Consider the following 14,315-nt stretch of genomic DNA (forward strand, 5'->3'; position numbering starts at 1 on the left):
AAGATGAGGTACTGTTTTTCCAGTTTATGTTGGGCTTCATTGGAACATTGCAAAAGGTCAAGGATGGACATGTGGACAAGAGAGCAGGGTGGTGTGTTGAAATGGCAAGCGACAGGAAGGTCTGAGTCCTGCTTGCAGACAGACTAAAGATGTTCAGCCAAGCAGTCACCTAGTCTGTGTTTGTTCTCTCCAATGTAGTCTGCACTTGGAGCAACAAATCTGGTCTTTTTCAAAAAAATCACCAATTAGTATATTGAAGATCATTGGTACAAAGGGGAAGTGACAGTGTACAAGTGAAAAGGGACAGAAAACAGAGCCGGTGGTGAACTATAAACCTGGACATGTAGGTGTGGCAGCATCTGTGGAGAAACAGAGTTGCTGGGATGAACTTTTAATTGACTCAATGGAGGTAGGACCAGAAGCAGGCAGGCTTGGAACTTCTGGCCACTGGCCCATGTGCTGATTTGTGAGCACTATCTTGCCTCTTCATTTTCCAGCAGACCAGGTCAGGGTAGAATGCTGACTGGAATTTTCTCCCTGATGTTGCATGAGAGGTGAGGAGACTTATTGTTCGCTGGAGCAGGCGGAGTGAAGGAGCACTGAGTAAGGTAAGAAATTACCTTTTAAAAACTGTTTAAGTCATTTAAAAGCATTTTCACGGGCTTTTTTGTGTTTAGTAAGAACTTACCTTGTAAGACTGTTAGATTCATTTAAAAGCATTTTCACGGGCTTTTTGCGTTTACCGCTTTAAGAATACAAAGGGAGTGGATAGCAGGGATTTGTGGGTAAGCAGTCTGTCAAACAGCGCTAGGTTTAAAAGGAGGCCTGCTGTAGATGGTGGGCAGTGGAGTGAGAGGGAAGTAGAGTGAGCTGCAAGGGCTTAGGAGAAAAGGGCCAGGTAAGTTTGAGTTGAAAACGGTGTTCAGTATTACTAAAGGAAATAATGGAGGGGCATGTGATGTGCTGTTTCTGTATGATGTGGGAGCTAGTGGACCCCAGGGTCCTTCCTAGTGACCACGTCTGCAGTAAGTGCAGGTTGCTGGAGGAGCTCCAGCTCAAGGTAGATGAGCTGGCCTCTGAGCTTCAGACACTGAGGCTCATCAGGGGGAGGGAGGGTGCCATTGATAATGGGGTGCAAGAGACATCCACACTCCCTAGACTGGCTAACTCGAAGGGTCAGAAACAGGAGGGGGCTGCTGAGAGGAGGAAGGAGGGTGGGGACTGGAGGAAGGAGGGTGGGGACCGGAGGAAGGAGGGTGGGGACCAAATGCCTCAGCCTCTCAATCCGCATAACAGATTTGAGGTTCTTGCTTCCAGTGTGGATGAGAACGAGGGCTGTGAGGTTGGTGAGCAAACTGCACATGGTACAGTGATGCAGACACAGAGCATTGACAAAGAGAAGGTGAAAAGGAATGTAGTGGTAATTGGGGATAGTGTGGTTAAGGGTATTGACACTGTCCTTTGTCACAATGACAAAGAGCACAGAAGGGTGTGCTGTCTGCCTGGTGCTCGGGTCCAGGATGTCGCATCTGGGCTGCAGAGGAACCTGGAGTGGGAGGGTGAGAATCCAGTCGTTGTGGTACATTTGGGTGCCAACGATGTAGGCAAAATGCGAACTGAGGATCTGGGGAGGGAGTATGAAAAGCTGGGAATGGAATTAAAAAGTAGAACCGACAAGGTGGTTATCTCTGGATTACTGCCTGAACCACGTGCAGACGGGTGTAGGGTTGATAAGATTAAGGAAGTGAATGGGTGGCTCAGGGATTGATGTGGGAGGAATGGGTTTGAATTTATGGAACATTGGCATCAGTATTGGGGTAGGTGGGACCTGTTCAGGTGGGATGGGGTTGGTCTGAACCGTGCTGGGACCAGAGTCCTGGCGAATCGTGTGGATAGGGCTTTAAACTAATTGGGGGGGGGGGGGGGGGGGGGGGGGGGGGGGGTGCAAGGGTCGGTGAAATTACAGGGTCTAAAGTAAAGGAGAGGGTACAGGTACAGGAAGAGGCCAAGGATGTCCCAATAATAAAGGGAGTAGGGGGCGTGAGTAAGGTTGGTCGCGTTCCTGCAAATAGGGTACAGGTGAAGGCTGGGATGAAGGCACTTTATCTGAATGCACGAAGCATTCGGAATAAAGTGAATGAGCTGGTGGCGCAGATCAGCACAAATGGATATGATCTGGTGGCCATTACAGAGACGTGGCCGCAGGGTGACAGGGACTGAGAGCTGAACGTCCAGGGGTATCAAGTGTTTAGGAAGGATAGGCGGGAGGAAAAAGGGGGGCGGCATAGCTCTGCTGATTAAGGATAGCATTAGGGTGGTAGTAAGGGACGATATAGGAGCCAAACAGCAGAAAGTGGAATCGTTGTGGGTGGAGATTAGGAACAGCAAAGGGAGGAAGATGCTGGTGGGTGTTGTCTATAGGCCCCCAAATAATGATCTGGAGGTGGGGTGGGCTATTAATGCGCAAATAAATGCGGCGTGCAGGAATGGAACGGTGATAATTATGGGGGATTTCAATCTGGATGCGGTGGGCTTGAGGAAGAGTTCTTGGAATGCTGCCGGGATAGTTTCCTTGAACGGTAAGTGTTGGAGCCGACGAGGGAGCGAGCTATCTTGGATCTGGTGTTGTGTAATGAGGCAGATAGGGACCTTGTGGTGAAGGATCCTCTTGGGAAGAGTGATCATTGTATGGTGGAATTTCTGATGCAGATGGAGGAGGAGAAAGTGGGTTCCCGGACCTGTGTCCTTTGTTTGAACAGAGGGGAGTACGATAGGATGAGAGAGGAATTGGCGAATGTAGATTGGGGGAGCAGATTGGAAGGTAGGTCTGCTGAGGAACAGTGGAGGATCTTTAAGGAGATCTTTCTTGGTGCTCAGCAGAAATTTATTCCGATGGTTAAAAAGGATCGTAGGAGGAGAGATAATCAGCTGTGGATAACGAAGGAGGTAAAGGAGAGTATTAAATTAAAAGCGGATGCATTTAGAGTAGCTAAGAGTAGTGGGCGAGAAGAGGATTGGGAGAGGTTTAAATATCGACAAAGAATGACGAAGAAGTTGATAAAGAAGGGTAGGATAAACTATGAAGCTGGGCTAGCGCTAAATATAAAAACGGATAGTAAGAGTTTTTATAAATACATAAAAAGGAAGAGGCTGACTAGGGTGAACGTTGGACCCTTAGAGGATGAGAGGGGGGACTTAGTGGTAGGGGATGGGGAAATGGCTGAGGCCTTGAATAACTTTTTTGTTTTGGTCTTCATGGAGGAGGACGTGAGTAGTTTGTCAGGTGTTAGCGATGGAAAGATGATAGGAATGGAGGGCCTGAATGACATTATTGTTACTAGAGAGGTAGTGCTCGACAGACTGGAGGGATTGATTGTGGACAAGTCCCCAGGACTGGATGGAATGCATCCAAGGGTTCTGAAAGAAATGGCGGAGGTGACAGTGGATGCCTTGATGATTATTTTCCAAACGTCGCTGGATTCCGGGGAAGTGCCGGAAGATTGGAAAACGGCTAATGTTACGCCGTTGTTTAAGAAGGGTAGCAGGCAAAAGGCAGGGAATTATAGGCCAGTTAGTTTAACATCTGTTGTAGGTAAAATGCCCGAATCCGTGATCAAGGAGAAAAAAGTGAGGCATCTTGAGGAGAATTGTTTGATAGAGCAGACGCAGCACGGTTTTGTTAAGGGGAAGTCGTGTCTGACGAATTTATTGGAGTTCTATGAGGATGTGTCTAGGGCGGTGGATAGAGGAGAGCCGGTAGATGTGGTGGTTCTTGATTTTCTGAAGGTGTTTGATAAGGTGCCACACAAGAGGTTATTACAGAAGGTTAGGGGGCATGGAGTTGGGGGTAGGGTGTTAGCGTGGATAGGGGATTGGCTGTCAAATAGGAGGCAGAGAGTGGGGGTCAATGGGTGCTATTCGGATTGGTGGTTGGTGACTAGTGGAGTGCCCCAGGGATCGGTGCTGGGGCCTCAGCTATTTACCATTTATATAGATGATCTGGAGGAGGGAACTGAGTGTATGGTGTCGAAATTTGCTGATGACACCAAGATTGATGGAACGGCAAATTGCGCGGAGGGTGTGGAGAGTCTGCAGAAGGATCTAGATAGGCTGGGCGAATGGGCCAGGAACTGGCAAATGGAATTTAATGTTGGCAAGTGTGAAGTTGTCCACTTTGGTAGGAATAATGGTAGGAAGGACTATTACTTACATGGTGAAAAACTGCAGCATGCTACGGTGCAGAGGGACCTCGGGGTGCTTGTGCATGAGTCGCAAAAACCCAGCCTGCAGGTGCAGCAGGTGGTCAGGAAGGCAAATGGGATGCTGGCCTTCATAGCAAGGGGGATTGAATGTAGAAGTAGGGAGGTCTTGCTGCAACTGTACAGGGCATTGGTGAGGCCGCAGCTGGAGTACTGTGTGCAGTTTTGGTCGCCGCACTTACGCAAGGATATTTTGGCCTTGGAGGGAGTGCAGAGGAGGTTTACTAGGCTGATACCGGAGTTGAGGGGGTTGAACTATGAGGAGAGGCTGAATAAACTAGGCTTGTACTTGTTAGAGTTTTGAAGAATGTGGGGAGATCTCATTGAGACATAAGATGATGAATGGGATGGATAGGATAGAGGTGGAGAGGCTCTTCCTGCTCAGGAAGGACAGTAGGACTAGAGGGCACAGCCTCAAGATAAGGGGGGGGTGCAGTTTAGAACAGAGTTGAGGAGGAGCTTCTTCACTCAAAGGGTGGTGAATCTCTGGAATTCTCTGCCCGTTGAAGTGGTGGAGGCTGCCTCGCTAAATATATTTAAGACGCGGGTAGATAGGTTTTTGATAGGCAAGGGGATTAAGGGTTATGGGGAGAAGGCGGGAAAGTGGAATTGAGCCACGATAGATCAGCCATGATCTTATTGAATGGTGGGGCAGGCTTGAAGGGCTAGATGGCCTACTCCTGCTCGTATTTCTTATGTTCTTATTAAGATGTTAGATGGGGGTAAGGGGCAGAAGCCAATCACTAAATTATAAGCATCCTTACAGCCATCTGATGCTCCTTCAGTGACCTTTTCATTATCACAAGGATAGGAGTGTGGCAGTTCCACAGTATTTAACTATATTTTCATTCACTGATGACGAAGCAACACTTACTAACTTACAATGCAACATTTGAACATCATCCAATGTGAGATTAACCAGTTTGCAGATAGTTCCATGACATAATTGTTATAGTGAGTATTTTCAAGATTTGAATTTGAGAGTCACAAATTACCCAAACAAATTCAAAAGCAGTTTGAGTAGTTCATTAAGAAGCAATAGTTTAAATATGACACAAACATTAAATGGACAATTAAAAAACACTCCTGACAGATGAGCATAGTAAGAAGTCTCACACCATCAGTGAGTGAACTTTTCCACACACCTGATGAAGGAACAGTGCTCCGAAAGCTCATGATTCCAAATAGACCTGTTGGACTTTAACCTGGTGTTGAGAGACTTCTTACTGTGCCCACCCCAGTGCAATGCCAGCATCTTCACATCCTCACAGATGACAGCAGTTTTCCAGTATTGGAGGATAAAGAGGTGGATTATAGAGTGAGTTGGCCATAAATCTGGTGACAACCAGCCCTTCTACCTGGTCTTTTTCCATCTGACAAAGGCTGCAGCCCCACATGGATCATAGTGAAAAATGCTTTCCTCTTCAAACTGATAGAATTTTTGCTCAAGAGCAAAAAAAAAACAAACAGGATTGCATGGATGCTGGGAGTGGAAGCTCTGTCTATAGCATGCTGCTAAGTGATTTCATAACCAATGGTTCAGATCAAAGCAGCAATCCCACCATATTGTGTGAATAGTTATGGACAATTAAATAACTTAGAAAATAGGAGCACCTCACATATATCCATCTACAATGAATCGGGGGGCCTGACATGAGTGCAAAATAAGGATGAAGCACCTGCAACCATCTTCAGCCAGAAGTGCTGCAGCAATGATCCAAGGACAGAATACAGCAGACGTTGGAGAAATCTGAAAAACACAGATTGCTGGAAATATTCAGGTAACAGATTTAATGGGCCAATTTATGCAGAAATGGGAAAAATACACAGACTTTAAAAATGAGGTGGGACCTAGTGTGTTAATGGCAGAACAAAGATGCAAAGTGTAAGAATGTGGCAGTTGACCCTAGTGGGGTGGGTGGAAATAAAGACTCCACTTTGGTCGTTCCAAGAGCCTTAACCTGCAGTGTGGGCATCACAAATTGATGGAGTGGGCATCAACACTTATGAAGCTCAAATAAGGTTTTAAAATTCCCTGCTTTTTAAATTTTGAAAAAGGGCTGCAGTTATCGGAGAGAGTTTAAAAAAAATTACTGGACTGCTTTCATTGACTGGTGTTGGTTAGAAAAAACTTAATATGTGGTTGAACTGTTTCAATAGAGTGCTTCGCTGACATTTCCCCATGGGCTATTATTACTTTTAAAATGTTGTTTATGGAATGTGGTCATCGCTAACTAGGCCAGCATTTATTGCCTATCTCTAGTTCACAAAATCATGCAGCCCATCAAGTCTGCACCAACACATTAGAAACAGCTGAACTCCCACCTAATCCCATCTATTAGCACTTGGCCCATAACTCTGAATGTTATGATGTGCCAAGTGCTCATCCAGATACTTTATAAAAGATGTGAAGCAACCTGCCTCCGCCATCCTCTCTTACAGCTGAAGCTGTTGGTCATGATATTGGACAGGGTAAACACAACACCAGATTAAAGTCCAACAGGTTTATTTGGTAGTAAACACCACTAGCTTTCGGAACGCTGTTCCTTTGTCAGTGCCATTGAACATACTGACTTATTGTCAAAACCTTTAAAGATAGCAGATAGGCTTCCAAGAAGTCTGAACAGGGACTAGATTTTTGGGACAATATTCCCAAGCTCAGTTGTTTTCATTATGAATTTCAGGCAGTCCTCTTAAATCAGGAGCATTAAATTTCTTTTTGATTTCAGTGATGGGATGGGATGGTGTGCAGTTTTCTGATTTGGAGTGGCAGAAGGTCATAACCAAGTTTTTGAGGAAAGATTGAGGGTCTGGATTTGGAATGCAAGGATGATTAAGGACTGGTACTGTGGGAAGACCATAAAAGTCAAGGGGAATAGGAAGGGATGATCAGGGTTGTGAAATCCCAGGGTGGGTGGGATTGGTGGAGGGGGCGATGTATAAAATGAAGACGGTCTATTCATCAGGTAAGTGGAAAGATATTTGTCTTCTTGATGTGGGAGTCATAATCTCCCTTTGAAGCTTCCAGGCTTCCCCAAACCATTTAAAATAATTTTAAAGTCACACCACAGTGTTAGATTTAAATAACCAACTTTGTGCCTCCATTAAAATTGTAAGTGGGAGAGTTGGAAGTGAGTTAGATTTTAATGTATTTTCATTCACCCAACTGAAATCCACTCATTTTTGGAAATTTAAGATTTCTCATGCCCCTTGTACACCTCAAGATAGGTAGCATTTAATTCAGAGGAAAATCAAGCCCATTCTCTGTCAATATTTTAATTTTAAGTGTAGGCACTCAGTGACTATGTCAATGACTTAGTTGATAGCTACAGACATAAGATTAGTTTTGAAGAATAGAATTAACTGAGACATATGGAATAAACACAAGGACATGAAAGTAATTGGTGGAGTTGAAAAGGTACTTAACAATTATGATATCCAATTTCTACCACAATTTTATTGTAAACAACACATTAATTTAAGTGAGTAATTGTTTTACTTATTGGTTAATTTATTATAGCAGTAATTACTGTTTTAAATGAATGTCTGTAACCAAATAAATGCATTCATTCCTCCGCAGAGCCAGAATCTGGTTCTATTCAGCTTTTTATTGGAGTGGAGCTTCCTTTCACTGTTTTCTTCAGATGATGATAATTAGGCAAGATCTTCATCAGAAAGTCTAGCTGCAGAGTTTGTGGCTGCAAATAAAAAGATTAGGTACTAATTGAATAAGGTATTTAAAACACAGAATAAGTTTTCTAAGTTTCAGACCATTGCATCTCATTACATGGATAAGCAGTTGTGATGATACTGTGCCTTTAAGAAATATATTGATATCATGTTTCTTTTAAGAGGTATGTTTTTGCTCAAATGTTGAAAATGTAGGAGAATGATTTTTAGCTAATATGTTAAACAGAGTTAATGCTTGTGTGTTTACTTAGGTTTCCCTTAGGGGTCAGAGTAGAGTTTTGGTTAGGTTCATTGACAAAGACAGAGTCATATGCTAACGGGAGGAGCTAGTTTGCAGGGAAGATACAGCTTTTTTAAAGCCAGTGTTTGTCTGGTTCTAAAAGAAGCAAGACAGATCTCAGAACTCTAAGACTGACAATCTAATTATAAGTATACAAGTCTGTGTTTGCTAACTGATTTTGAAGAGTGGTTTAAATCTGTAAGGGGAATATTACTGGAATTGGAACTTATAGGGATAACGTAGCAGTTCAGAATTGTACCTTGTTCAAATGTTAACCATTAAGCTAATTCATTTGTTTATAGTTAAACCGTTCCATTAACATAAGAAATAGGAGCAGGAGTAGGCCATCTAGCCCTTCGAGTCTGCCCCGCCATTCAATAAGATCATGACTGATCTGTCATGGCTCAGTTCCACATTCCCGCCCTCTCCCCATAACAAAGTTTGTTTTGATAAAAGCTTCCCAATTTGTCAGTAGAATCGCGATTACAGTGAAACATCATATCCACACATTAGTGCCAAAATAGTTAGGGTCTAGTCTAACTTCATATTATACCTAGGGGTTTCTGACCCATAGCCTAACACAGCTAAATTAAATTTCAACAAGAATAAAATTCATTAAGTTGTCACTGGATGTGAACATTTTTTTGGTGCTGGTGGAATTGAGTAATGGAACACTTGTCCACATTTCACCCAGAGTCAATATTAACCTGTTGTACAAGTCAAATGTAAAATAAATTAATTTAAACTGCCTTAACATTGGTGTAGATTCACAAGTGGATTTTGCTCTTGTATAATTTCAGCTTCCATTTTAACTACTTAACACAACACCAAGCAGTATGGAAACCATCTACAATTATATCAAACTTTTCATCAGTGTCAAAGTTTTAAGTTGAGCATGTTTTAAAAGAATGAAAGCAGGAGGCCATATGGCTTTGTGAGCCTGCTATAACTAAGATCGTGGCTAATTTTCAACATCAATTCCACTTTCCTATTCTATCCACATATGCTTTCTGCACTGGAGCTGATGCTGAATTTCACTGCCTGACTGACATTTCTAGTTTTAGAATTTGCACTGTTCATCATCAGTTGCTTGACTTGTTTGCACAGCTCCTGGATATTTATAGATCTTTGTTTAACAGGAATTTGCTTTGTAAAAGCCAAAAACTTTCTTTCACTAAATTTATTTATTCAAGGGACATAAGGCATCACTGGCTGGCCAGCATTTATTGCCTATCCCTAGTTGTCCTTGGCGGTCAGTTGAAAGTCAATCACATTATTGTGGCAATGTAGTCACATGTAGGCCACACCAGGTAAGGACAGCAGATTTCCTTTTCTATAGAACATTAGTGAACCGGATGGGTTTTTTCTGACAATCTGTAATGATTTCATGGTCATCAGTAGATATTTTTTACTGAATTAAATTCCATCTAATGCTGTGGTGGGATTCGAACCTGGGACCCTAGAACATAAGCTGCGTTTCTGAATTAACAGTCGCGCGATAATACCAAATGGCCATCACTGTCCCTTTAAAGAAATATTCTTTGATCTGAGAATAAGTTAGGCCTTTAAAAGTAAAGACTGCATGATTTTGTCTTTATATAAGACATCTTCAATTATTAAGTGAAATATTTTGTACAATGTAGAAAACTTTAAGGATTCAGAAGTAAAAAAAATCATATGAACTAAAAAGGACTTTTACATTCACAGAGGACTTAAGGAGAGTACTGAACTTTCAAAAGTACAGATTAAGATTTAAGTTATAGATAGATTAAGACAAGATGGATGCCACAGATGTTAGGGGATAAGTCTTTATGATGGTGATATGAAATTTATGTGTCAACTGAAAATACAAAAGACTGAACTAGGGGATGAATTGGATTCTGAGATAAAGAACAATCTGGTTCAACCTGAGACTGTGACTGGGGAAAGAGTTACTGGCAGGGATTCTTCCAAATTGTAATTCATCCAAGCCCGGATGTTGGACTAGCAGTTTAACAATATAAAGGAAGAAAGCTGGTGCAGAGAATTTATGGGTACGATAGTAAAAGGCAGAGGACAAAGTAAAAAGATTATTGAAAGTTGACAAGTCATCTGGTTGAGAAATAATGCTTCTTCAAGGAACCTGAGATGCAAAGGTGAGAAAACAGAGGCATTTGTTAGAATCTTCCAGTTCTAATTGGATACAATACTGCTGGAAGACTGCAGGTCTGCTAATATTGCACCATTGTTTACAAAAGGGGAGGGGGAGAAACCAACAAAATTCATTAAGTTGTCACTGGATGTGATTGGGGAAAAAATATTGGAGAAAATAAATTTTCATTTGGAAATGCATGAGTTAGAGAGCCAGCATGGATTTGCTAAAGATAAGTCGTGTCTAACTTGACTGAATACTTTGAGATAACAGACAAGACTGAGCAAAGTACTGCAGCAGGTGTTGTATTTATCAGCTTTTGACAAAGTGCAATACAGTTGGCTTGCTATGAAAGTGGCAATCCATGGAACTGAGGAGAAAACAGTGATAAGGATACAAGATTGACCTGGTGACAGGAAATCAAGGGCAATGGCTGACATTTTTCAGACCATGAGGTGGTTTGCACTGGTGGTCTCCAAGGGTTAATTTTGGACATATTACCTTTTTTCAATTTCTATAAATGACTTGCATTCAGGGATACGGAGTAGCATTATAACATTCGCAGTTGACACAAAACTTGGCGAGGTTTGTGAAAGTGATGAGGTTACATAATCCAAGATGATAGACAAAATGGTGAAATAGGCAGAAACTTGGTAGATGGAGTCAATATGGAGAAGTGTGAAGGAGAGTTAATATGGAAAGGTAGTACGGTATGAATGACATAATTCTGACAAGTGTAGATGAACCAAGAAATCTTGGTATCCATTTGCACAAATTTGTAATAGTGGCAAGGCAAGCTGATTTGGTAGTTAAAAAGAATACAGATTTACAAATAGAGGGACTGACTATAAAAGCAAAGCAATCATGCTTGAACTTTATAAGCCGCTAGTTTGGCCTCAGCCTAATTATTTTTGACAATTCAGGGCACAGCCCTTCAGGAACTATGTAAAGGTACATACAGACATACCAGAATGTTACCAGGGATAGGAGCTTCAATTATACAGAGAGGTTATAAAAGTTAGGACTGTTCTTGGAGCAGCCAAGAACCACATGTAGCCTAATAATAGTTTAAGATGATGAGAGGCTTTCACAGAGTAAAGAAAAACTATTTCCTCAGGTGAGTGGGTCAATAACCAGAGCTTATAGTTTCAAAATCATTAATTTTGATTAAGCAAAACATTAAGAAGAAAGATGAGGAGAACTTTCTTCACTCAGGTTGTTGAGATCCGGAATGTTCTACCTGAAAAGGTGGTGAACATTTATTTGTTAAATAATTTTAAACAGGGAATTGAACAGGCACTTGAGCATGTAGAGGTTTTGGGCTATGAACAAAACAGGGATGTGGCACTAAGAACAACTGCCTGTCAAAGAGCCAACATAGACACAGCAGGCTGAATGTCTACCTTCTGAACTACAGGTCTCTATGATTTCACTTCCCTAGCACCATTGTAAAGTAAACAGTATACATGCAATGCAAAAGACACATTTTCTATTTTCAGTAGAAGTACCTTATATATTATTCACCTAATTACTTTGTCTCTAGCAAACCGATGGTATCTTAACAAGTACCTAGACCAAGTAGCATGAGTAGAATGGACTAATGGCTCTCGTACTGGCATAGAAACTCAAGAGGCCAAGTCTACCGTGGCAAATTGTGAAACTGAATTCTACACAGTAATTGGTGAGTATGCAACAAAAATAACAAAAGCTGTTAAATTGTTATAATAATCCAATTTAATTTACATGTCCTTCTGGGAAGAGAACTTGCTATCCTTACTCTATCTGATGGAGATTACTTCAATCTCAGATTGTGGTCAAATTAATGCCCTCAGGCTATTTCAGGTGAGTAAAAAGTACAGTCCTGCTAGTGCTGCTGACATCCCAACAAAACAAAAAAAAGTGCACTTTTTGTCTATATCCGCTCATGATTTTGTCCACTCCTTACCTCTTTAAATTCCCCTGGGATCTCTGCACTCTTGGCCCTCTTATGCCTCTCTATTTCCAGCACTCTACCTCTGGCTGCTATTCTTTCAATTGCCTAGGCCTCAAGCTGTGGAATTTTCTCTCTGAACAATTCTATATCTCTTCTGCTCTCTCTCTTCCTTTAAGATGCTCCGTAGGCCATCTGTCCTAATATTGCTTTGTGTTTGGTGCCAAAATTTGTTTATGTTCCTGAAGTGTCTTGGCAAGATCAACTATGTTGAAGAAACAAAACTCAAGTTGCTGTTGTAAAGTATTAAAATGTTTCTCATTGGACTGCCATTCCTCAGCCCTCAGATGTTACCTGTGGCCGTTCCGACTGCACTCTTCGCATACAGTCTATCCCATAGATAACAGTATTCTCAGGAACAACTTCACAGGAATTTACTTGACAACAGGCTCCAATAATGCAGCCACTGGTTAGGATCACATTTCTACCTATAAATGCTGAGACAAAAAATTACAGAAGTTAAACAAATAATAAATGGTGATTCAAACAAAACTGTTCAAAATAAATCTCAAAATATGCAATGTAATTCATGTCAATTTAGAACATAGAAAAACTACAGCACAAACAGGCCCTTCGGCCCACAAGTTGTGCTGATGATATCCCTACCTACTAGGCTTATCTATAACCCTCAATCCTATCAAGTCCCATGTACTTATCCAGAAGTCTCTTAAAAGACCCTATCGAATTTGCCTCCACCACCACTGACAGCAGGAAAAATATAATTGAGACAACATCCGTCTATGATGGATGAAACAGTTAAAATTAAAATGAAGTTGTGGCTTAAAGTAATACCTTCAGTGAGAAATTGGGATTCTTTGAGCCTGTTTTTTTGGGCTGTGAATGCTCTTAGCGCTCTCTAGTGGCATCTACAACATGTTGCAAGTAGCACATGAGGTACTAGTAGGAGGTCATTTTGGAGAAAGGACTCAAAGCTAAAATTCAAACACATTTTTATTGATCTGGACTGCATAAAGATGTAGTTTAATTTTGTCGGTCACGTCACACACGTCCAGAAAACTTCAAGCAGTGATAAAACCAGCACCCTTAATACATTCCAGCATTTGAGGAACCTTTTACAAGGGTCTTAATTGATTGCAAAGGACCCCCTTCCTGAAACAGAAAATGAGAATCAATATCTATTGACTATAATGAATGTGTCTACTTGGTTTCCAGAGGCCATTCCATTATGCAATGTTACAGCCAGAAAGATTGTAGAGAAATTACTTCAATTTTTTAAAATGTGGACTACCCACAAATACTATCAGATCAAGGATCAAATTTTAGCTCAGAGTTGTTCGAGGTTACAGATAGCTTAGGAATAAAACAATTTAAATCCACTGTGTATCATCCCAGAATCACAGGGAGTGTTAGAGTGGAGGCATAAAACTTTAAAGACAATATTGAGGGCTTATTGTCAAGATTATCCAGAGGATTGGAATAAAGGAATTCCATTTGTACTCTTTGCAATTAGGGACGCACCTAATGAATCAACCAAATTCCATCTATTTGAATTGATTTTTGGTCATGAAGTAAGAGGAACACTTAAATCGATTAAAGTGAAATTGGTGAGTGAGAGTTCTGAGACTACATTAATAGACTATGTGTCAAATATTTGGGAAAGGTTGAATAGAAGTGAATTGGTTAGGCAACATTTAAAAGTGGCACAGCATATGATGAAACAGGAAACAGATAAATCAAAAACTTGTAGTTTTTCTAGTGGGGATAAAGTCTTAGTATTGCTACCAGTGGTAGGTGAACGTTTCAAAACAAGGTTTAGAGGGTCTTATCAAATTGAAAGGAAATTGAGTGAGGTCAGTTATTTGATAAGAACATCAAGTGTCATGTGAATATGCTTAAAATGTATTTTGATAGGGAAGGAGAGCAGGAGGAGGTTTTAATGGAGGTTATAACTTGGAGGGAAGAACTGAATCCAGATGACTCTGAATGACATTCTTCAAATTAAAT

At 41.3% G+C, this 14,315-nt stretch overlaps 1 protein-coding gene across 2 annotated transcripts in view; it reads right to left on the reverse strand.

Annotated features, from left to right (window-relative positions):
* Positions 1-7,696: 7,696 nt before the first annotated feature.
* The window catches only part of dctn6 (dynactin subunit 6), a 40,376-nt gene continuing 33,757 nt past the window's right edge, over positions 7,697-14,315 (reverse strand). For both annotated transcript variants that reach the window (XM_080193502.1, XM_080193501.1), the window contains 2 exons: positions 12,645-12,787; positions 7,697-7,957 (listed from right to left, as the gene is read on the reverse strand). In XM_080193502.1, the coding sequence (XP_080049628.1) occupies positions 7,859-7,957; positions 12,645-12,787 (242 nt within the window). In that variant the 3' untranslated portion in view covers positions 7,697-7,858. The remainder of the gene's footprint in view (positions 7,958-12,644; positions 12,788-14,315) is intronic.

This window comes from Carcharhinus amblyrhynchos, chromosome 1, assembly GCF_965287045.1.
Source record: "Carcharhinus amblyrhynchos chromosome 1, sCarAmb.v2.hapA, whole genome shotgun sequence".
In the NCBI taxonomy this organism is placed as follows: Eukaryota; Metazoa; Chordata; class Chondrichthyes; order Carcharhiniformes; family Carcharhinidae; genus Carcharhinus; species Carcharhinus amblyrhynchos.